This window comes from Ricinus communis, chromosome 2 (genome assembly GCF_019578655.1).
Source record: "Ricinus communis isolate WT05 ecotype wild-type chromosome 2, ASM1957865v1, whole genome shotgun sequence".
Lineage (NCBI taxonomy): Eukaryota > Viridiplantae > Streptophyta > Magnoliopsida > Malpighiales > Euphorbiaceae > Ricinus > Ricinus communis.
The window spans coordinates 550,551-572,434 of NC_063257.1; the positions used below are offsets into that span (position 1 = coordinate 550,551).

The 21,884-nt window shown below is 34.6% G+C and overlaps 4 protein-coding genes and 1 long non-coding RNA gene across 10 annotated transcripts; 3 read left to right on the forward strand and 2 right to left on the reverse strand.

Moving 5' to 3' along the window:
- The first annotated feature begins 998 nt into the window (after nt 1–998).
- Nucleotides 999–3,281, forward strand: LOC125369353. The gene is made up of 2 exons (XR_007214901.1): nt 999–1,766; nt 1,952–3,281. It is a non-coding gene; the product is annotated as an uncharacterized LOC125369353 (long non-coding RNA).
- Nucleotides 2,009–5,402, reverse strand: LOC8273612 (U-box domain-containing protein 15). The gene is made up of 4 exons (XM_002510630.4): nt 4,542–5,402; nt 4,321–4,437; nt 3,368–3,793; nt 2,009–3,235 (listed from the first exon to the last, which is right to left on the reverse strand). The coding sequence occupies exons 1-4, from the start codon at nt 4,911–4,913 to the stop codon at nt 2,186–2,188; spliced, it is 1,965 nt and encodes a 654-aa protein (XP_002510676.2). The 5' UTR covers nt 4,914–5,402; the 3' UTR covers nt 2,009–2,185.
- Nucleotides 5,403–8,928: 3,526 nt separating this feature from the next.
- LOC8273611 (cyclin-B2-3) lies at nt 8,929–12,037 on the forward strand. 2 transcript variants are annotated; one of them, XM_025156693.2, is made up of 12 exons: nt 8,929–9,217; nt 9,399–9,468; nt 9,594–9,735; nt 9,953–10,009; nt 10,125–10,170; nt 10,263–10,418; nt 10,524–10,649; nt 10,732–10,821; nt 10,909–11,130; nt 11,223–11,321; nt 11,415–11,596; nt 11,697–12,037. In XM_025156693.2, exons 2-12 carry the CDS (start codon nt 9,414–9,416, stop codon nt 11,839–11,841), a joined length of 1,320 nt encoding a protein of 439 aa, XP_025012461.1. In that variant the 5' UTR covers nt 8,929–9,217; nt 9,399–9,413; the 3' UTR covers nt 11,842–12,037. The 2 variants fall into 2 exon arrangements, with proteins under 2 accessions (XP_025012461.1, XP_002510675.1); XM_002510629.4 differs by having other exon boundaries at nt 8,930–9,217; nt 11,418–11,596.
- A 672-nt stretch (nt 12,038–12,709) lies between these two features.
- On the forward strand, nt 12,710–19,659 carry LOC8273610 (BTB/POZ domain-containing protein At2g30600). Of its 5 annotated transcripts, none has more exons than XM_015719858.3 (13): nt 12,710–13,037; nt 13,510–14,414; nt 14,490–14,819; nt 15,435–15,665; nt 16,016–16,177; nt 16,718–16,930; nt 17,012–17,059; nt 17,144–17,202; nt 17,759–17,891; nt 17,996–18,070; nt 18,154–18,234; nt 19,048–19,116; nt 19,224–19,659. In XM_015719858.3, the coding sequence occupies exons 2-13, from the start codon at nt 13,614–13,616 to the stop codon at nt 19,440–19,442; spliced, it is 2,421 nt and encodes an 806-aa protein (XP_015575344.2). In that variant the 5' UTR covers nt 12,710–13,037; nt 13,510–13,613; the 3' UTR covers nt 19,443–19,659. The 5 variants fall into 5 exon arrangements, 4 of the variants coding, with proteins under 4 accessions (XP_015575344.2, XP_048226658.1, XP_048226659.1 ...); XR_007214710.1 differs by lacking the exon at nt 12,710–13,037 and having other exon boundaries at nt 13,230–14,414; nt 19,193–19,293; nt 19,381–19,473; XM_048370701.1 differs by lacking the exon at nt 12,710–13,037 and having other exon boundaries at nt 13,230–14,414; nt 19,224–19,293; nt 19,381–19,659.
- Nucleotides 19,660–20,030: 371 nt separating this feature from the next.
- LOC8273609 (small nuclear ribonucleoprotein SmD3b) lies at nt 20,031–21,880 on the reverse strand. The gene is made up of 5 exons (XM_002510627.4): nt 21,675–21,880; nt 20,895–20,947; nt 20,717–20,783; nt 20,566–20,622; nt 20,031–20,292 (listed from the first exon to the last, which is right to left on the reverse strand). The coding sequence occupies exons 1-5, from the start codon at nt 21,831–21,833 to the stop codon at nt 20,233–20,235; spliced, it is 396 nt and encodes a 131-aa protein (XP_002510673.1). The 5' UTR covers nt 21,834–21,880; the 3' UTR covers nt 20,031–20,232.
- Nucleotides 21,881–21,884: the final 4 nt, after the last annotated feature.

The window sequence follows — 21,884 nt, forward strand, 5'->3', positions numbered from 1 at the left end:
ATAAAAAAAAAAAAATCCTTATCTTACGCATAGGAGGTATGCCTTATATTTAATGATCAATGGTTGAGCAAATCATACGAGTACTTTGTATATTATGATGCATTCCGAATTTGGTGGAGGCGTTGGCAAGTATATTATAATAACAGCGGAGTGGTCCGTCTTCTCCTTCGCAGCAGTTTTCATTTCAACCCTAAAACTATATTATAATAATATTCTTTCTATTCGGCACTATAATCTAACATTTGAGATAACTTTGTAGTAAGGTTTTATTTCCTTACCACATATTTCTTTATCATAACATTGATCCCATCTTATATTTTAGAAAAAACTTTTTCTATATCACCACCTATATACTAAATTAATATATATTTATTGATATTAAATAATAAAATATGTATGAGTCGTTCAATACTATAATATAAAATATACATATATTATATTATTTTATTATTAATTATGATGTCATTTTTAATACGTGTCGGTAATGATCGTAAAAAGAAATAAAAAAAAAAAAACTTTGAATGATTTTGGAATGCTAGCATTATCTAAATAAATAATCAATCCAAAACTCAATTATTTTTAGAAACGACAGAAGAGATTAACCAGTGGAGTTAAATTAAGTACCGTAATTGGACTGGCACCGCGATTTGTTAGAGTGATGGTGGGTGGGGGCTACCCTGGGACGCTGATTGATTTCTAATTTAGACTTTAATGCGCATTCGATGCTAATGTTTCGATCTATTCGACATCGTGGGCACTGATCAATTGGAATTTCCTGCAGAAAGGGATAAGGGACCAACCCAAAATATGAACAAGCATGTGTTGGCAATACGCTGCTTTAGATTTTAATTTGATTGCTCTGGTCCACCACACTACCTAATGAACACATATTGCTCTTGTGTTGTGATGGGATCATTTTATACTTCTCTCCAACTTGAGATCACAATATCTACATATCAAAAGACTTTTCTTCCAAGCAAAAATATTTAACAAATTTTTATTAAGCACTGGTTAATCAGCTTAGTGACTGATTAACTATTTGGTTCCAATTCAAAACTTTATTTAAATCAAAATAAATCTTTATTATCTTATTACCACTCCTAAATACCATTCTTTTATTATATTTCTTTTTATTTTCTTGTAGGTTAACAAAAACTTGAGAGATGGTTTGGTTAATAATATAAGTGGTGGTGTGGCGGCTTGATTTTTTATCAATAAAAGTAAAAAGTCGTATTCTCTGCCCCACGTACGTTTCAGAATAATCATCCCTGCATTGCCCCGCAGTGCTTGAAAAAATTCTTCCGTTTCCACAAAACCCATTTCTTGAATTGAAGCTGTGAAAGCTGATCTTGCATGGAATAGCTATAGCTAGAGCTCTAGAGAAAGTACAAAAAGAGGGGAACGATATGTAGAAATTGGAAGATGATAGTTGTGTTAATAAAATGATTGCTACGGAGCCAAACAAGCGAAATTAATGTCCAACATCTGTTTCTTCTGTTATAAAAATGGCGGTGCTCCATTGTCCGCATTTGCTGCCGTCAAAAGTAGTGCAATCAATCATCATAAAACACAAAAAAGAAAAGAAAAGAAGGAAACAGTAAGGGCAGTACAGCACACCAGGAAATTTACAAATGCACGGGTACTTTTATTTTTCTTATACAAGGGCTGCCATTATATTGAATAACCTTAACATAGGCGAATGAATAAGCTTAGTGATTTGTTGAAATCACCCCTGGAAAGCTGCTAAATCGACCTTCTGGCAGCAGGTATGAGTAACTTATCACTCTCTTTTAAAATATTTACTGGTTCATAATATATAATGGGGATGGGTTCCCTATCAGATCAATTATCTCTAATACGAGAAATTCTTCCTACGTAGACAAAATCAATTGTTATTATTTGAGAATTTTTCCTCTAATATTGGTTCATTAATTTTCTTGTTCTGCTCTAGCATAATAGATAACAGGATGATATCATTCAAGGTTTTGCTTATATAAACAGAAGAGTGTGCAAAAAAATGAGCTACATTCATTCAGAGAGTACATAAACAGCAATCTGCCTGGACACTCGGAAACAAAAGAAAAGTATAGAGAATCATGTGGATAAACAATCAAGGGTTAAAATCTTTACAGCCTCAATTTAACATGGTCAGAGAGATTAGTATTGAGAAACTTGAGTTTATGTCTCAAATTTGCTCAGTCTTGCTCATAAGTTGCATAAGAGCATTTGCCTTTCTCTGCGCTCTATTGGTTCCACTGTTGGCGATCTCAACTAAATGCTCATATACACCAAACTGAAGTGCTGCAAGTATGAAAGACGAGTTATTCGACCCCAGCTCAAGGAGTACTGATGTTGCACATTCCTTGTTCTTTGGGGTGCCATCTTTGATGAATTCTACAAGTGTTTCGATGAACGATAGCTGCCCAATCGCACTCCGCCCATCTGGATGTGATGAAAGAAGTAGAAAGATGGAGAGTGCCTCATCAACCATACCCAAGTTTATGTCCTCGAGCAACTGGAGTAGAGGTGTAATAATGCCAGCATCTATAGCTCTAGCCTTATTCAAATGGTTGAGCGACAAGTTAAACAATGCAGTAGCAGCATCTTTTTTGCCTCTTACTGTGCCATTCTCTAACAAGTTCACTAATGGCGGGATGCCATCCGATAGGCCAATGGTTACCTTGTTCTCGTCAAGCATTGATAAGCTGAATAATGCTGCTGCAGAGTTCTCTCTGCCCTCGACACTTCCACTACGCAAAACTTCTATGATAGCCGGAACGGCTCCTTCTCTAGCTATGAGTCTCTTATTAGTCTCATCAATTGATAAATTCAACAAAGCTGTTACTGCATGTTCTTGTATTTTAGAGTCTGGATAGGACAGAATCTGAACTAATGGTGGGATACCTCCATGGTTGGCAATTGCAATTCTGTTCTCAGGATTCTCTTTAGAGAGCATTCTGATCTTCTTCACAGATTTTCTCTGCACTTCCAACTGACTAGATGATAGGTCATGAACCAAAGAGAGGATTTCCTCACTGAGATCAGAGAAGCTTTCAGAGGATGCAGAACTATTTTTTGTAGAGAGGTGAAAATTGTTCTCTTCACACCACTGCAAGATTAGGTTTTTAAGGGCATAATTTGGGGCAACCGACAGGTGAGCCAAAGTTTGTCTTGTCTTTGGACAGGTCCGGTGATTGGAAATAAACCACTTCTGTATGCTTTCTCTTTCATATGTCTAAAATACATGAACAAGGGAAAAAAAAGTCATATAATGTTACTTCCGTCCATACTCTCAAATTCATTCTGATAAAATTGCTTAATTTGACAAACGCCTGGAGAGGTCCATTTATGAAATATGAGCAATTACCTGTCCAGACGCAATAATGACTGGATCTGTCATTATCTCGAGTGTGATTGGACAGAGGAATTCATGGGGAATAACTAAAGATGGACACTTCTCCAATGTTCTATGCATGACAGGATTATCCTGAAAATCAGTAACTTCCATTCCTATAATCTGTTGGAATTTGTTCAGAAGATCGATGATCTGCTGGATATTCTCTGAAATGTGGCCTCCTCTTTGTTTAACAAGATTCCTTATGGCTATTGTTTCATTATTAAGATCTTCCACAGTATGTAACTCCAGCTTTTTCGCTAGTCTTTCTATTATAGCACTGTCAGCATTCCTGTCATCCTCTTTGGAGAGTACCACCATCATATCCATTGCAAGTTCTATATCCTGTGTATCTGTTCTCCCCTTTGCTCGTTTAAGCTGCATTCGCATGAGCTCCATCTGATGAACAATGCGAATTTGTCTTAGAGAAACATGCAAAGATATGAAGTGAATCTGCTGACAGTGTCCAAAACAGACTCGTTTTTCCAATATTTGGCAGAAATCTTAAACAGAAACTCTGCATTTTGAGTCCCTCTAATTGTTATTTTTGGCTCCAATATCCGACCAAACTTAAAATCCAGAGATGCTAATAGTATTTGAATGAGAGAAATATGAAAAAATATCTGAATGAAAACTAGAAAGAGCAAGTAATCAAATTCTTGGGGATAGGATTAACGTCAGGCAGAAAGCAGCAAGGGTAATGAAACAACAGCTCCAATGTTAAGAACACATAAATGGTTATAATTTTTTTTTTCTTGATGGTAACATTTATTCAAGTAAAGAGGACAAAGAAAAAGAAATTAGAAAGCAAAGCAACTGACTACCAAATTCGTTCAGTTGAAAAATGAAGTTGTCACCATCTAATGCAAGGGAAAATACCAGATTGAAGAAAACTCGATAACGATAATGATTATGAAATGACATACCTGTTCTTTCACCTCATCAGAAATCCCAAGTTCATCATAAGGCACAGAATTCAGAGCTTGGTATAATTTATCATTCACCTTTCGAAATTTGACCATAACCGCCTCGCTCTCCACAGCCTGAGATGAAAACAGAGTAACAATCTAAATTAACCACGAGAAGGAAACAAATATTCAATAGCAAAACTCAAAATCCTGGAAAGAGCAAAACTCAAATTCCTGACCAGATTGATCTTGCTTCCCTCATTGCATAATTTTAGCAGCTTCTCGGCCAAAATAAATGCTTTCTTCAAACTACTCAAACAAGTAATGCCCTTGTCCGGACTTGGCGCGTCGAGGTCCCGAAGCTCCTCTAGAAATGGCAATAGAAGTTTCATACGCCTAACTAGGCTAAAACAATCTTTCCTGTGCGCTCTTCGATAATCTCCAAGCTGAGCAACAGATTCAACCAGGTTTGATATTTGTTGAAGAATATCAGTTTCTTCTCTTGGACTTGATGCATTGGATTCAGATTCAATTGCAATTTCAATTTCAATTTCAATTCCCCGGCCTCCTTCTTCTCCCCCGTTTTCTTCTACTTCTCCATCCATCACCATTTACTTCCTGTAATTCACCCCAGAAAACTAGGGCTTCCAGGGTTTTGGATATATAAAAGAAACTGGATTTTTTATTTGGATTTGTTTTTTTTTTCTTCTTTTATTTAGTTATTTATTATTGTTCGTTTTTTACCTTGTTCTTTTTGTTGATGGAGAGAAAGTTGCAATTTTGAAAAATTAACGAGGGCGAGAAGAGAACGAAACCCTAACCCTAATTTTCATGAAATCTGATATTGTTTGGTTGTTTGATGGCCTTGAAGCTCTTGGCGGGCTTTTCGGTTTTTTGATTCTTAAATTAGATACCATTTCGAAAGTTAGTTACTTCTGAACGGACATCATACTACTAATGATAATATTATCCTGCGAGAGAGACACAATTTTTGACAAATCGTTTTGTTGCATGTTTTTTCTTTTTTTCTTTTTTATCCTCTGGTTAAAGGGTATTAATGTAATTTTCCAATTTGATATATAAACAGTATCTTAGCCTAATGATTACAAAATAAAAAATAAATTTATGTGCAATTTTTGCTTTTAATTTTAGCAAAAGCAGCCCAGTTTTGTTACTAAAAAGAAATAGTTGAGAGATTTAGGAAATGTAAACAATATTGACTGAAATTAGATACCTTAGTATTCCATGACTTCCTTTATATTCTATTTATCCTTCCGGAAGTGTTACAAAGAAATATTGTTTTATTTTAACTCAGTTTTATTATAATTTTGTCTGTACACCTCTTCAAATCCATATTCTTATTCTTTTCTTTAAATTTGGTAATTTGATAACTGTTTTTGACTAAAATTAACACGACAAATGATATAAACGGGCAGGTAATTTTTGTAAAGAGAAATAAAGAGAGTGAAATTGAAGAAGAAGAAGAAGAAGAAGAAAAAGAATGGAGAATGATTAGCATAGTTAGTAAATATATAAACATATAAAATTAGTCGTTTATCTGTGCCATTCAAATTCATAAATATAATTTAATAAGATATTCAATATTTATTAATTATAATATTTTTAAAAATAATAACAAACTAATTATTTCTAAATATTTTTTTTTAGTTTTATAAAATTTTAAAATTTTATTAGTGAATAATATTAAAGTATTTTAAAAATAATTATTAAGTAGTTTTAGTATTATTTCTTACTATTTTTTATGATTAAAAGTTTATTATATAATTTAAGAAGTAATTTATTTTTTAAATATAATATTAAAATATAATTTAAAATTATATTTTATAGAATTAAAATTATTATCTAATTAGAAGAATAATTTATTAATTAATATTAAAATAAAATTAGTAGATTATTTTTAGGATATATCATTATTTGATTAGAAAACTATTTATTAGTTAATATAACATTAAAATATAATTAATATGTTATTTATTAGAATTACAATTAATATTTATTTAGAAATATAATTTATTAGTTAATATATTAATAGAAAAATTATTAAAAATTGCATGTAATCTTAGATTTCATGTATTAAAAATAAATATAGATGTTAAAATAAAAAATTTATATATCAAAATTAAATATATATATTAAAAATATTTAAATTTTAGAAACTAATATATATATATATATTATATATCGCAGTAAACTAATTTTCCCTATCTTAAAGGATATTGAATTGGCTGTGTGTTGAGTAGGGGAATTAGCTAATTGCACTTGCGATTTTTGTAACGGGTGGAAAGGGTGAGCCAGTTTGGGTGCATATAGGCTTGCATTTTGCAGTGGTAATGGTTCTGGAGACAGAATTTGATTGCACCATTTTACATATGCATGGTACTTAACTGCTAATTTGTTGGGTAATGCGATACATAATCCATTGTAGGATCCTTTATTATTCTCAGTTAGTATCTTCTTCTTCATTACAATATACAAACGTGCAAATAACAATAATTAAACTTGTTTAGTACTGCATTCCACCCAAATTAATCAAATTAGTGTTAAGCTCAAAAAGTACAAGGCTTAATTAATAAATAATAGAGCGAGCGAGAGAGAGAGAGAATTGTTATGACTCGTGAACTCCTGACGTCGTCCCTCGAAGAGGCAAATGGAATAAAAAGATTTTAAAGAAGTTTAAATGCAGTCAAGATAATGCTTTAAAAATTGACGAATCATAGAGTAGAAGTCTTTAATGACGTCAATCTTAATTAATCAGGGGGAAATCACAGGAAAATGTGATTGTGATTAATTAATCTTCTGTTGGAAAAAAAGAAAATAATCAATTAGTGTAAAAATTGCGGGTGCCAGAGTGGCAGCTCCCCTATTGTCGGGGAGACTTCAGATTATTGAAGACTGTACTTGCTGTGCTCTGTCACTCACTCGCCCTTCTTTCTAAGACAAAGCAGGAAAAAATAAATAAATAAATAAGAGCACTTTCTCAATAAATAAATAAATAAGAGCACTTTCTCAATAAATAAATAAATAAATATAAGAGCAAGTCGGTCTACGTTGCATCTTCATCGTCAACTTGATGCTGTTGCAGGTCTGGTAACAGGTAACTTTATAATTATAAATCCTTCTGAAAATGTTTAAATTATTTGTATTTTAATGTTTTTATTAATTTATTCATGTAAAATAAAATAAAAGTTGATATCTTAGTTAATTAATTAGTTATAATTAAAAATATATATATTAGAGCAAGTACACATATGATTAGTTATTTTTATAAGAAATTTATATTAAATACTGCTAAAATTACAATTTTTATGATAATTTAATAAAAAGCAGGTCTTTTAATTTTTGATATTAATTTTAGTGTTATTTTTAATAAATTTAGTCATTTGACTCGTTAGGTTAACATCAATAACTATTACAATTAACGGATATAAGACATATGGATGTCAATGATCCGACCCCAGGGGTCTCATAGTAATTAACCCAGACAACTGTGTCGATTTATGACCGACGGGTTAAAAGTGGTCCCCATTCGAGGATGTCCCACCTATCAACGGTAAAAAGAAAGGGTGTTCTCCACGTGGCACCCTACAGCAGTGACTATGACATCTATTATATAACATCTCCAACGGTCCTTAATGTTGAAGAACGCGTGCTCCTACACTCGTACTGCTTTACTTAATGAAATTCGTAAAATTATATCCGACTGATAAAATTACGGGCTGATTCAGGAAACAAAATTGTAAACGACACAAACGAATGCCACGTATAATAAACCGCCTATTACCAGAGAAAGTGACAGAATCTCTACCGTCCAATTAAATCTTCATGCAAATAAGAGTTATAATCTTATTTAAATAAAAATATGCAAGTTTGATTTAATTTGACACCAGGCCCATGTTTTTCTGATAAAGATTGGCTTAGGAAGAAAATAGATTTGGATAATGTAAGAAAAATAAAACACAGCGCCTAAGAGGAAAGAAATCTTAATTCTTTTGGATAAGAATTGGCATAGAAAAGATAATAAAAGAAACCCCTGCAGGAATATGCATAATTCTATAGAAAATAAATGGAACAGAAATAAAGAGAGAGAGATTAGTAACATCACTTAATATTTTTTTGAACTAAACAATTATAACATTTGGTTAGTAATTGGGTTCAAAAAATTATGAGAAATGTATAGCCATATGATATGATGTAATTATCAAAACAAATCATGTTTAGTTCTCAATTAAATTTCTTTATATTAATTCAAATTTCAATATCTTTTTCCTCTTTTGATTCCGTTTATGATTTAATGCCTTCCAAGGAAAATTAGCATATAAAACATTTTATATATGAATTTTCAAATAAAAGAAAATAAAATAAAATAGGGTAATTGAGTAATAAACCAATATGACCTCAAAAAGGGGGTATATGATAAAAAATAAAAATTAAGTATTAATTTATTAAAAAACAATAATGGAGTGCAGTGGTAGGCAAAATTTAGAAAAGCACATGCAGGGTAACCGTTAAGCTTTTTGACACAGGAGAACGCGACTTTTCAATCTTGGAAGATCCGACGGTCACAATTTACTAGCCGTTAGTTTTAAAAATTGATAAGGGCATGTGCAGACATATATCCGCTGTTTCCGTCTCAATTTCGCTTATACAGTTGGTTTCTTTTTTCTTTTCATAAGCCCAAACCCTAAAGAATCATTGAGGGAGAGAGAGCCTGATTGCACTCCATTGCTAATGGAGTTCTTTTAACTAGCGTCTCTCTCTTTTTCTCGATTCACATTTGAATGTTAGAGCACGTACCTTGGGCGTCTTGGAAGGAAAACTCTTCTCCCTTTGAAATTTTTTGACGTTCTTTGATCGAAATTTATATAGATATTTAGCAGCATTCTTGAATTTTAAGGTGGGTTTCTTTTTAATTTTTTGTTCTGGGTGTTTTCCGATCTTGGTTCTTGATAAAGATATTGGCGTTTCATTCAATTTTAAGCTAATGAAGTCGATACAATTGAGTGTTTCTCTTTATACACAGTGGATGGTTTTATGCATTTTCTAAGTGGGTTTAATTCATTTTAGCTTTTATTCAGTTTTGGTAGACGATAATGGCTGGATCAGACGAAAACAACCCGGGTGTGATCGGACCCGTTAATGTCCAAGGTAATCGAACCCGAATCCGAAGTTTTTCTGGTGGCCCTTCTTTTTACCTTTTTTGTAATATGAGAATTTTGCTATTTGGCCCGAACACAAGAAATGGGTTTTTCAATTATTTGCATTACTGTTAGGGGGTTTACGTGCCGGAGTTGGGAAGTTCACGGCGGCGGCGGCAACGACGGGAAACAACCGCAGGGCGTTGAGCAGCATCAACCGAAACATAATTGGAGCTCCACCTTACCCTTGTGCAGTCAATAAAAGAGGTCCATCGGAGTAAGTTCCAGTTAGTTTGCTGAGAATTTACAAGAAAAGAAAGTAGAATCTCAGGAAAGAAAACTACATGCCACAGTCCGAAAAATGAAAATTAATGCAGTCCCTTTTCTGTTGTGTTGCATTAAAGAAAACGAAGAGACTTCTTATTAAGGTCTATTAGCATATTTATCCAATTACATGCTTTTTAATTTTTCTGTTTATTTCCCCACTGATTTAGGAGACAAGCAATCTGTGGCAAGAATCCATCTATCCCAGTGCATCGACCAATCACTAGGTTAGTTCCTTGCCCTTTCTTTTGATTGTGAAGATGATCAAGCTGAATGCTGAATTTTTTTTTTCTTTTAATTTTCTGTTTATTTTATATTCCCCATTTTTTTTAATGTTACTAGGAAGTTTGCTGCCCAACTTGCTAACAAGCAGCAACCTAAACCAGAGGTGACTTCCTGCAACAAAGACCTTTATTTATAGTCAATTCTTGGGCTAGATAGACAGTGTTGGATTGAATTGAAATTGATCTGTTCTATCAGGAAATCAAGAAGCCAGATCATTCAATCCCAATTTCAAGTGATCCGGAAGATTGCACTATCATAGATGCAGAAGACTATAATAAGACCAATGGGGACTTCTCTGTGCCCATGTTTGTGCAACATACAGAAGCAATGCTGGAAGAGATTGATCGAATGGTACTCAGAAATCCTTTTTTGTATCTAGAGATTAGAGATTACTTAGCTGTTTAGATTGTTACTACACTTTTGGGCAGAGTCTCATGTTCTTTTGTTTTCTTGCAGGAAGAGGTGGAAATGGAAGATGTTGTGGAAGAGCCGTTTATGGATATAGACAGCTATGACAAGAAAAATCCATTAGCAGTGGTGGAATACATTGATGATTTGTATAATTTCTATAGAAAAGCTGAGGTGAGGTTGAGTCTGTAATCTCAGCGGCATGATGCCTTTTTCAGTTCATTTACTGATATTTTGTTGCAAAATTTACTTGCAGTTATCTTCCTGTGCCCCATCAAATTACATGTCACAACAATCTGATATAAATGAGAGAATGAGAGGTATTCTAATTGACTGGTTGATTGAGGTAAGAAGCATAGCTTTAATTACTTGGATGGTTGTCGATGAGTAGTATATTTCAACTGCTAACAATGTTGACGGAATTCATTAACAGGTGCATTACAAGTTTGAATTGATGGATGAGACCTTATATCTTACTGTCAATCTGATTGATAGATTTTTAGCCGTTCATCCTGTAGTGAGAAAGAAACTCCAGCTGGTTGGGGTGACAGCCATGCTTCTTGCATGCAAATATGAAGAAGTATCAGTTCCTGTTGTGGAGGATCTCATTCTAATTTCTGACAAGGCCTACAGCAGAAAAGAAGTTCTTGACATGGTACATTTTACTTGAATCAATTCATGATTCCTTGTTCGATTGGTTTATTTGATAGAATCAAGATTGATGAGAGATTTAATTAATGTTGGCAGGAGAAATTGATGGTCAATACCTTACAGTTTAATGTATCTGTTCCAACTCCATATGTTTTTATGAGAAGGTTTCTCAAAGCTGCTCAATCTGACAAGAAGGTTAGTTACCTGTTTCATGCATAATTGGCATGGAATTTATGTGTCAATTCTTTTTTGGGTGCGGTGATTACTAATCTCATATTGATTTTCAAGCAGCTGGAGCTTCTGTCATTCTTCATCATCGAGCTTTGCCTAGTCGAATATGAAATGCTCAAGTTTCCACCGTCTGTATTAGCTGCTGCTGCAATTTATACTGCCCAGTCCACCCTGAGTAGATTTAGGCACTGGAGCAAGACTAACGAGTGGTATACTAGTTACTCAGAAGAGCAGCTTCTGTAAGTGACTTTTACCTCGTGTTGATACCAGAGCCCTTGAACAAAATTTGATAGCACTTTCTAGTACAAATACTGATTTACTTTTCCTGGAATTTGATAGGGAATGCTCGAGGCTTATGGTTAAGTTTCATCAGAATGCTGGAAGCGGGAAGCTTACAGGTGTGCATAGGAAATACAGCGTATCAAAGTTTGGCTTTGCTGCAAGAACTGAACCTGCTAACTTTCTACTGGATACTAGATTGTAGAGCAGGAAGAAAGAAAGAAAGAGACTCACTAACTTTATTCTAGAAGTATTTGGAATGTGTGGTAGAGCAACTCAAGTTGCCCCTGTTGGGCTTCATGTTCTTTTGAGTTTTCTCTTTTTTTCTGAAAATAGCAAGATTCTGTGCAGGATGTTGTTGTTTCTCTTTTCCTCCAAGAGTAAAATAATTTTTAATTTCACTCTGTGTATGCTTGTAGATGATGAGTCAATTCCTACTGTTGAGGTTTATTCATGCTCAAAATACAGCAACTAATTAAATATATTACTCGCTTTTACTATCCATTTTAAAATAAACTTTTAATAATAATTATAAAAAATTTAAAAAATAATTAGAATTCATATAAAATTATACAATATATAATAGAATAAATAGTAATATTATTAATGAAATAAATTATTATTGTTCTTTTTATGTAACACATTTTTAATTGAATTTTCATTCCACTCTCAAATTCTTTCAATTTTGTTTCAATATCAAAGTCTACATACGTATTATTAATTAAATAACAGTTATACATTTAAAATAATATTTTGTAAAAGTTAATTTATCAAGATTTTAGACATAGTTTTATTCAAAATATTAATCAATATAAATTATATAGTTAAATTTTATTTTAATAAAAAATTATTAGTAGAAAAATCTAACACCGCTTTATTAATATAGTGTGAGCCAACATCATAATTTATAAGACAATTGGCGGCAATCGGGAGCGGGGTTTTATAGAATAACTGACACAAGTGCCACGTTTTGGACCATCGACAAGCCACGAATACTATATAATGAAGCAATTTCCACTAACCCATTCAACTAAAAACCGAAATTTCTAACCACCAGCCATGTAGCCTGTTGGCCTGGGGCATCGGGACCCACCTCTCCAATTCTAATTGTTCAAAGGAGAAACTGAAATTTCTCTGTAGCTATTAGACTTATTCCATGCACATCCTCTCTTCTTATCCTTCCATGTCATAATATTGTCCTTCTTCACAATCCCAACCGTCATTTTCAAATCTGATCTAAATATCTATGTTTGTGTTTCGTGTTCCATTTTGTTGATAAAGATTTAACATTTTGAACATTCTGCCAGGCAACAATGATGTAATAATCACCCACCATTAGATTCTCAATCAAGCTTGATATTATGGTGTTGCCCTTGGTTGTCAGTTTGGGATTTTTTTGAGGTTCGGTGCAATGGTCTAATTTTTCTTAATATATTTTTATAGGGATATCTATATCTTCTTTTTTTTTTTTTTATCATTATTACCCAGATATTTTTGTACTGTTATTGTCCCTGGATAAGAATGTGGTGTAGGATTGACGTTAGTTTCTGATTGATACTTAAAAGTTGTTAGTGGGTTCAGATTTTTTTTTTTTTTTTTTTTATTATATTGGGTGGGAATCTGGCTCTTTCTGGGTTCTTCTAAGATAATGATATTTTATTTGTTGTTTGGCTTTATACTTGCCCATTAGTGTGTTACACTTCAACTTTCTTAGACTTCTGGTTATATGGATTTGTATTTTCCTTTAATCGACTTTGATGGGTTTTCTTGAAAATCTCAGAGCCAGTTATTTCAATTAAAATCAGAGGGGCTTTCAAATCTACCTTGTATTTTTGTTCTCTCTTTTATTTGCCAACTTGTTCATTCTTTTCAGGTAGATAAAGGTGGTGCCTTTCTCGTTATCTCATCCTTCTATAAGTATTTGCTGATCTCTAGTGTGATTGTCATCAAGGGATATTCTTTTTTCTTTAAGGAGAAATGATAGAAGAGAAAGAGAAAAAGTTCCTCACGGTTGCACCATTTCAGTGTGCTTGGAGGAAGGATTTGAAATTCCGGGAAGCCGGTAGAGGTTGTGTGGCTTTTGATGCTTTTGCTCATAATGATGTTACTTTGGTGTTTAGGGAGAATGTAGGGAGCCAGCACTACCATTATAAGAGAGATAACAGCCCTCATTATACTGTGATTCTTGGAAGTCATAGGAACCGTAGATTGAAAATTGAGGTAAATGGCAAGACTGTGGTTGATGCAGAAGGTATTGGACTTTGCAGCTCCTTTGCATTTCAAAGTTATTGGATTTGTATTTATGATGGGTTGATTAGTGTAGGTAAGGGAAGATACCCTTTTCAGAATCTTGTATTTCAGTGGTTAGATTCGAACCCAAACTGCAATGTTCAGTATGTTGGGCTTAGTAGCTGGGATAAACATGTTGGCTATAGAAATGTCAACGTGTTGCCATTGCCACACAATCATATGTTACTATGGGAGCAAGTTGATTCTGGAGAACATGGGGGCAAGGAGGATTTTGAAGAGGATTTGGAAGATGAACAAATGGACTATGAGAAATGGGGACTTGAAAATTACCTGGAGAGTTGGGAATTATCTGATATGTTCTTTGTTATTGGTAAAGAAGAAAGACCTGTGCCGGCTCATAAGGTTATCTTGCAAGCATCTGGTAATTTTCCTCTCAGTTTGTCAAATGAAGACGTTGTTCTGCTGCAGGATGTGACTTATCCAATTCTGCACGCGCTTCTTCAATTTATTTATACAGGCTACACCCAGGTATTATTTTCATTCTCTATTTCCATTTTCAAGCACTCGGGGCAAGACTAATCCCACCTTTTCTTTCTAACGTAGATTTCGGAGTCACAACTTGGTTCATTGTGGGCTTTGAGTATACAGTTTGAAGTGATGCCACTGGCCAAGCTGTGTGAGGAAACTGTTGATCGTTTTAAATTGAATAAAAAATTGTTTACCTCTGGTAAGAAAGTGGAATTATCATTTCCAAACTTGTGGCCTCACAGTTATATGACTTTCCCCTTTGGGCTTCCCGTCAATGTGCAAAAGCTCAAAAAGTTGCATTCAGATGGCGAGTACAGTGATGTAAATATTTATGTTGAGAGTTATGGTCTTGTTGCTCGATGTCATAAAGTCATTTTAAGTATGTGGAGCGTCCCATTTGCAAAGGTAATTCATCCTTGTCTTCTTCCTATTATTGTGTCTCCTTCACATTCTTAATACTTCAGGTAACCTGTTTTGGGAAACATTAGATTGAAAACTCTGAAATGATATGGTCACAAATTCTCCTAGGTTAAGCAAATGGTTGACATAGTTCAACTAAAAATTTGATTGGAACTAAGCATTGTATATTGAATGAGTTTGAGTTCCTTTGCACTGATTTCCAATATGTTACATGGATTTGACAATATTCAACTGAATTGGTGCAAGGTCGGTTGTCCAGTTGTTTATTTATGATTTTAATTTATAGTTATAGGAGCAACTTTATATAATACACATGCTAAGTTCAGAATGTTGAGAATGCTGAAGATGATATAACAATATTGTGTTTCAGTTTGAGACATTCAGTGCAAATTTAGCAGCTCTTCTTGAATATACAATAGCATCTCCAGAAGTATTAAATTGATTTGCCAAACACTATATTTTGTTATGTCATATCTGCCATCTACATCTGTAGCTCTACTGCTAAGTTTTTGTTTTGGATTGGTGTTTGACAATGTATTTGGTTCTTATCGTTTCTCCAAATCAACTTCACTGTTACTGAAAAAAAGAGTTGTAATGCAGATGTTCACAAATGGAATGAGTGAGAGTAGTTCTTCAGATGTTTATCTAAGTGATGTCTCACCAGAAGCATTCGCGATTATGCTTGACTTCATGTATAGTGGGGAATTCAGTTTGGAAGATACAATGGATTTTGGAAGCTTGTTACTCCAGCTTCTTCTATTAGCTGACAAATTTGGGATCACTCTTCTTTATCAGGAATGCTGCAAAACACTTTTAGAATCCCTCTCGGAGGTAGTTCACCTTTATCTTACCAAATATTCACATCCAGCAATTTTTTGTTATTATAAACAATCTTGTCTGCTGTTCTGATATGCTTCTTGTCTGACTAGAATTAAAGAATGGAGAAGTGACTTGCGGTTTCGGACTTCTGAAAAAAAGAAGAGATCCCTTTTTGATATTGAATCATAAGATATTGATACCTTTTCATGTACATATTATATGCAGGGCTGGAGTCCTAGTGGAAGAAGGTCATACAACACGAGTTTTTCTATTATGAACAAGTTTAATGGACGACGAAGCAGACAAATTTCGGAAGTTATTTGGGCTATTCTTTCGAAGCTAACTGTTGAATTTTGTTGCAGGATTCAGTATGTCCGGTCTTGCTTGCGGTTTCATCAATTCCATCATGTAAACTCATTGAAGAAACCTGTGAGAGAAAATTTGCAATGCACTTCAATTATTGCACAACTGCAAGCGTTGACTTCATCTTGTTAGACGAGAGAACTTTTTGCTGTATCATTCAGGTGTGTTCTCACTTTCTGAAATGTTATCGTTGAGACTGAGGGTTGGCTTGAGGTTAAGTTACAGAAAAGGAAATGCATATCTAGAGAAGTATAAATATAAGAAATGGTCTGATGATTTAGAAAAGGAAAATGCTTTCTGGTGGAATACAATTGCCTATTTTGAAAGAGTTGTTCGAATGATGGGATATGATTAATCCTCTGTTCTTGATTAATGAGTTATAAAGAAAATGATCTACACACCCTTTCAAACCATAATTTTGGAGCAAATCTACCTGCGTTGCACAATTACTGGCTTGGACAGATTGTTAGGTGGATCTGAGATGAAAATTGAACTCGTCATTATGTGTTCCATTTGTAAAACCTCCATGGACAAATGTGTCTTTTTTTTAGATGTTTAATATTTTATATTTAGGTGTAGATGTTATGTATATGTACATCTTGATTAGTTTAACTCCCGTGGATGCATAGATTTTTGGAAGCTAATATAAATATGACAAAACCATTTAGAAACAGTCCTATAACAAATGGTGGGTTTTGCAGCATCAAGATCTGACAGTAACATCCGAAGAAAGAATTCTCAATGCAATTTTGATGTGGTGCATGAGAGCTAAGGAGTTGGTTGGGTGGGAAATGGTGGATGAGCTAATGGAAACTTCAACTCCTTACCTCATTTTTCAAGAGAGGTTTCAAATTCTGAATGACTTATTGGCATATGTGCGATTTCCATTGATGCCATGCCACTTGCTTAAGAAGGTATGTAGATCCTGTATATCGAGAAATGTATTGATTGATCTACCAAAGATGTGGATATAAGGTGTGATAATTTTTGTGCAGTTGAGGCATAGCAATCTTTGCAAGAACATTCGCATTTTTGATAATCTTGTAAGTTATGCACCATCTTGAAGATTTTATAGTCGTCAGACAAGAAGTACCTTCTGCTAATCTTCTCCTCTGTTACTGATGCAGGTGAGTGAGGGCATCAATTATGTCGAATATGGATTAGCAAGGACAGAAAGTGACAAAAAGTATGTATCTTTGATTATGTTATTTTCTGCACGTGTTTCTTGATCTTGATAAAAGGGTGGTCAAGCCTCTTTAATCTGAAGAATCAAGTACTTGCCCTTCCTATTTATCTAAAGAATAGTTAATGATACAGCTAAGAGTGAAATTGCACCTAGAAAAATTTCACTTGAACATGCTGCTGGATATTTCATCTATAGAATATTATGACTGATTTAATTCGAATTCTTCATGAAGGATATTGGTTACTGTCTTGGTAATAGTAATTCATCAAATAATTTGCATAACAGTTGAGAATAATTTCTGTAAATTGGTAGAATTTTTGCTTCAACCAGTTCTGTATGATGTGGGAGGGAAGGATGTACTGCTATTGCAGCCTTGCTTTGTGTTAGGGTATGAGGATTTCTTTCTTAGGGGCAAGAGGACCTCTGAGACAATTTTGTTGCAATTGTTGTTGGAATTGTCTGTTAGATCATATTTTCCACTCTATGCTTCTGTGTTGATGATTCCAAAATTATTTGCAGCTTGAGGGTTATAAGTAATGCGATCCTTGTTTTGTAGGGAATGGTTTCAACATAGGCGATCTAGTTATAAGGAGCTCCAATACATATGCGATGGGGACAGCAATGGAGTATTGTACTTTGCTGGAACATCTTACGGGGAACACCAGTGGGTTAATCCTGTTCTGGCTAAGGTGAAGTGCTCAGCACCTATTATCTTCTTGAAAAAGGAAAGCTACACTTTGATTGATGGAACATGTACAATACAATTCCTCATCCTGTTAATTGCTTGTCTCAGAGAATCACCATTACAGCCAGCAGTCCCACTTTAAGACACACTGACCCAAAGGCCTTGGTATCAAGAACTTACCAAGTAAGAATGGTTTATAAATTTGTAACTTTCATATTCATTATTAGTTTCATTGTGATAGAAAAATGATGTTTTTTGTGCATTAGGGAACATCTTTTGCTGGGCCTCGGATGGAAGATGGGAATAAATGTGCATGGTGGATGGTTGACATTGGTAAAGATCATCAGGTCTGTTCCTACTGCTGTTTATTTTGTACAACACTTTTGGTTGATCGACTGTAATTCTCAAAATGGTAATTTTACACGCAAAACATTGTTGTATGCCTACTGTTTATATGCAAAAGGACTATCATTTGTCATTATAGCGTACTATTTTCTTTTGGCAAGCTCAATCATAAAACAATTTCACATCTAGTCAACTTTTGACTAAAGCCCTGGAACCTTTGTGTTTATTTTCTGAAACGAAGATTCTGTCTGCTTGCGATGTCTTATTAAATGGTGGGTCAAACCGGAATGAATTGGGAACGTATCACCTCTGTCAATTTAATGTAATCGAGACATTACACTGCATTTAGTAGAATAGCAGTTGCACGACTGGGTTTGGTGTCTAGATTGTCTCCCATCAAAGTACGCAATTCCACACTGGTCAGGGTTCATGCCATTGTAGGTTTTCTAACAGGCTGGCCTATTTTAAGATATGGTAGCCTATGAAGTATGGTATAATAGGTTTGCATCGACTTCCCTTTTTATCTTTTAGACCATCTGACATCATTTGATATCTTTCTTGCACAAAAATCACATCAAAGTACGCAATTCCACACTGGTCAGGGTTCATGCCATTGTAGGTTTTCTAACAGGCTGGCCTATTTTAAGATATGGTAGCCTATGAAGTATGGTATAATAGGTTTGCATCGACTTCCCTTTTTATCTTTTAGACCATCTGACATCATTTGATATCTTTCTTGCACAAAAATCACACGTTTGCTTTTATAATAAAATCACAAAGGAATCTCCTGAATGTATGAGTTGTGTTTGATGCAGCTAATGTGCAACTACTACACCCTGAGACAAGATGGATCAAGAGCCTATATAAGATTTTGGAATTTGCAGGTAAAAATGATCATCCTGTTACGCTCATATTATTGTTAGTCCAATACTCGGAAAGGGTAATTTTATGCTTGAACAGAGATGAGTTTCTCTCCTGGATTGAATTGCAGGGTTCGCTTGACGGGAAGTCTTGGACAAACTTGAGAGTACACAAAGATGACCAAACAGTGTGCAAGCCCGGTCAGTTCGCATCATGGCCCATAACTGGGCCTAATTCCCTGCTTCCATTTAGGTTTTTTAGGGTTATATTGACCGGTCCTACCACAGATGTCTCGGATCCCTGGAACTTGTGCATTTGCTTCTTGGAACTCTATGGCTACTTCCGTTGATCTTATGGCTGCAGATGGTATTATTGTCTAATAATCTGTGCTCATAACTACTACGTACAGTTTCTGTACTATGCAAATAAGAGCAATAATGGAGTTTCGCACACTTACAGTACCATACAAAAGCAAAAAGATCTTTGAAGTTTGTAATGTTCATCTTTGCTTTGATTTGATCTATAATCTGGGGTCCATTAATTCAATGTACCATTTTTCTCTACAAGTCAGGTCCCTTCAAAATCATTAGTGTCCTTACTCAAGAAAGAATATCATTAGTGTCCAATCCCAAAAACCAAAAGTGAAAGAAATGCAGTGGCCACAGTAACCTAAAGATAATTCTTGGGATCGATAGGGCCAAGACAAGAAATGGCAAAGGGTAATCCAAACACAAACTCGGTGCTCAACTTCGTTATTTCTATTTAATGATCATTCAAGGATAGCTAATAAGGATCCCTCTTGTATATAGCAAAGAATAGCCCTAAATAAGCTTTCACAGCAGGTGAATCCATATCACATGGGAAAGTCCAAGTCCAAGTCCAAGTATCATTTAGAAACGACAAGAACATATGGAGCCACGATTAAGAGAGCAGCACATATACACAACATGCCATTGTATCAATTGACAACTGTAGAAAGTATCCAATATTCAAGATTGAATACACGCATAGATAAGTAACTTCTTGTCCAGCAATTAAGATTTTTCTCTCCCCATTACAAAAATTACACTAGATTTGATGATATCAAGACCAGGGATCCTCCAGATACTATGAAAGCTCCAGATCAAGCCATGAGGGCTTCACCTCCTAACAGGTGGTGCGGTGCCTCTACCAGGGCCAGCACGGCCAGCAGCTTGAGCCTGCAACATAAGAAAAGATAGAATTAGATAACTTATAACGCACCATCGAGCATAAAACTGCCTGGTATGATTTCCCATGCATCAACCTGCCCTGTGGAGAAGCAAATGATACTTTCATAGGGTACAAGATCATTTGAAGTGTATATTTATTACACAAAAACTTCGTACCCTTGTGCATTGAATTTGCTGAGTTTTAGGTGTTTTTGGCCCAAAGAATAAAAAGATGAAAGAACACCAAACCCCTAAATTAACATTCAAAGAGACAGAGCTTACTTTAGCCCGCATAGCAACAGATCTGCCCCTGCCAACTCCAAGGGATGCACTCTTGCCCTTCAAGAGAAGAATAAAGAAAGAGAAATCATAAGTTAAAGACGTACAAGTAAAGATTGGAAAAAAAGAAAATCACTCATAAGTGGAACCCTACCTTGATTCTAGCATCCAGACGCTTAAACATAGGAGCATTCTTTAGCATGTCCGGTATGACCATAAACCTGTTAAAATTTCCCACCATTTTCAACTGATTAAAACCAAGTTGTGAACAATCAACTAAACATCTCAAACACTATACCATCTAGTAATAAGAGAACAAAAGGTTTATATACCTGACTTTGCTGCCCCTAATAAAAACATGCTCAAGCTGTGAAACCTTCCCATCCTGTGGCAAAGCACAGAAAAATCAGCAACTAATTGGGAATCGAGGACCCAGATGAAACAATTATAAACCAATTATTCAAGCTAAAAAGCATTAAACACCAGATATTTGAAAGTTTCCCGTATCTCTATTAATTTAAATAACTTAAATAACGACTGAAAACATCATTAGAAAATCAAACTGAAAATCTAACCTATATTGGTTGTCTAAGATCTTTTTAAAAATGTACTGCCAATTCCATATTGTTATTCAAATTTTTAATATGAACCACAACCGCCAGCAGTCAAAAAAAATTATTGGAGTTCTTAGGCCCCTACATTAGGGGTTCCAATTTTAATCTAAAATAATAAACTGTTATTTTGGATATAATAAGCTTCAAAAAGCGAAGGCATCATTATATAATTGTCTTGCAGGACAAATAGCAGCTGCCCATGCATTAACCAGAATGATCCTAGAGGACTTTGCGATGTAAGCTTTTTAATTAGGGTTTTTTTTTGAGTCCTAGCTCTATTTTTTGGCTTCCCAAACATCTAGGTTCATAATAAGAACTTGAGAAAAGAAATGTGTGAAAGCAAGTCCACTTAACCTTTACAAACTGAACATTTAAGATCCACAGTTAAGAATCACCAAAAGAAATCCTCTTATTTTCAATTTCACGAAAAAACCTAGGTCATTAAACGACGAACAAAAATTCGTATAAACAAACATAAATCAATGAAAGATTAAGTACCTTAGCAGTGTAAGTAATGCTCTCGAGCTGGCAGTTCCAGTTATCCTCGCACTCGACCATACTTCCTCTATAAAGCTCTCCACTCTTCAGCTCCACCGTCACTATGTGACCGGCTGCCTCGTGCAGTAGCTTCACCGGTATCCCTAAACTCCTGCTCATCTTTCTCTGCAAAACCCTAATTAACCCCAACCTTCACTGTCCGTAGGCTTT

What these genes read in the sequence shown, in the direction of transcription:
- LOC8273611 (XM_025156693.2), top strand. Translation starts at nt 9,414, where the DNA reads ATGGCTGGATCAGACGAAAACAACCCGGGTGTGATCGGACCCGTTAAT. An exon ending in GAAAAGAAGTTCTTGACATG is followed by an intron (nt 11,131 to 11,222) that starts GTACATTTTACT and finishes TAATGTTGGCAG; the next exon opens with GAGAAATTGATGGTCAATAC. An exon ending in CTGCTCAATCTGACAAGAAG is followed by an intron (nt 11,322 to 11,414) that starts GTTAGTTACCTG and finishes TTGATTTTCAAG; the next exon opens with CAGCTGGAGCTTCTGTCATT.
- LOC8273612 (XM_002510630.4), bottom strand. Translation starts at nt 4,913, where the DNA reads ATGGTGATGGATGGAGAAGTAGAAGAAAACGGGGGAGAAGAAGGAGGC. An exon ending in CTGATGAGGTGAAAGAACAG is followed by an intron (nt 3,794 to 4,320) that starts GTATGTCATTTC and finishes ATTGTTCATCAG; the next exon opens with ATGGAGCTCATGCGAATGCA. An exon ending in TCATTATTGCGTCTGGACAG is followed by an intron (nt 3,236 to 3,367) that starts GTAATTGCTCAT and finishes CATGTATTTTAG; the next exon opens with ACATATGAAAGAGAAAGCAT.
- LOC8273609 (XM_002510627.4), bottom strand. Translation starts at nt 21,833, where the DNA reads ATGAGCAGGAGTTTAGGGATACCGGTGAAGCTACTGCACGAGGCAGCC. An exon ending in GTCTGGATGCTAGAATCAAG is followed by an intron (nt 20,623 to 20,716) that starts GTAGGGTTCCAC and finishes CTTCTCTTGAAG; the next exon opens with GGCAAGAGTGCATCCCTTGG. An exon ending in CTGTTGCTATGCGGGCTAAA is followed by an intron (nt 20,293 to 20,565) that starts GTAAGCTCTGTC and finishes CTTATGTTGCAG; the next exon opens with GCTCAAGCTGCTGGCCGTGC.
- LOC8273610 (XM_015719858.3), top strand. Translation starts at nt 13,614, where the DNA reads ATGATAGAAGAGAAAGAGAAAAAGTTCCTCACGGTTGCACCATTTCAG. An exon ending in AGGACAGAAAGTGACAAAAA is followed by an intron (nt 17,203 to 17,758) that starts GTATGTATCTTT and finishes CTTGTTTTGTAG; the next exon opens with GGAATGGTTTCAACATAGGC. An exon ending in TTAATCCTGTTCTGGCTAAG is followed by an intron (nt 17,892 to 17,995) that starts GTGAAGTGCTCA and finishes TGCTTGTCTCAG; the next exon opens with AGAATCACCATTACAGCCAG.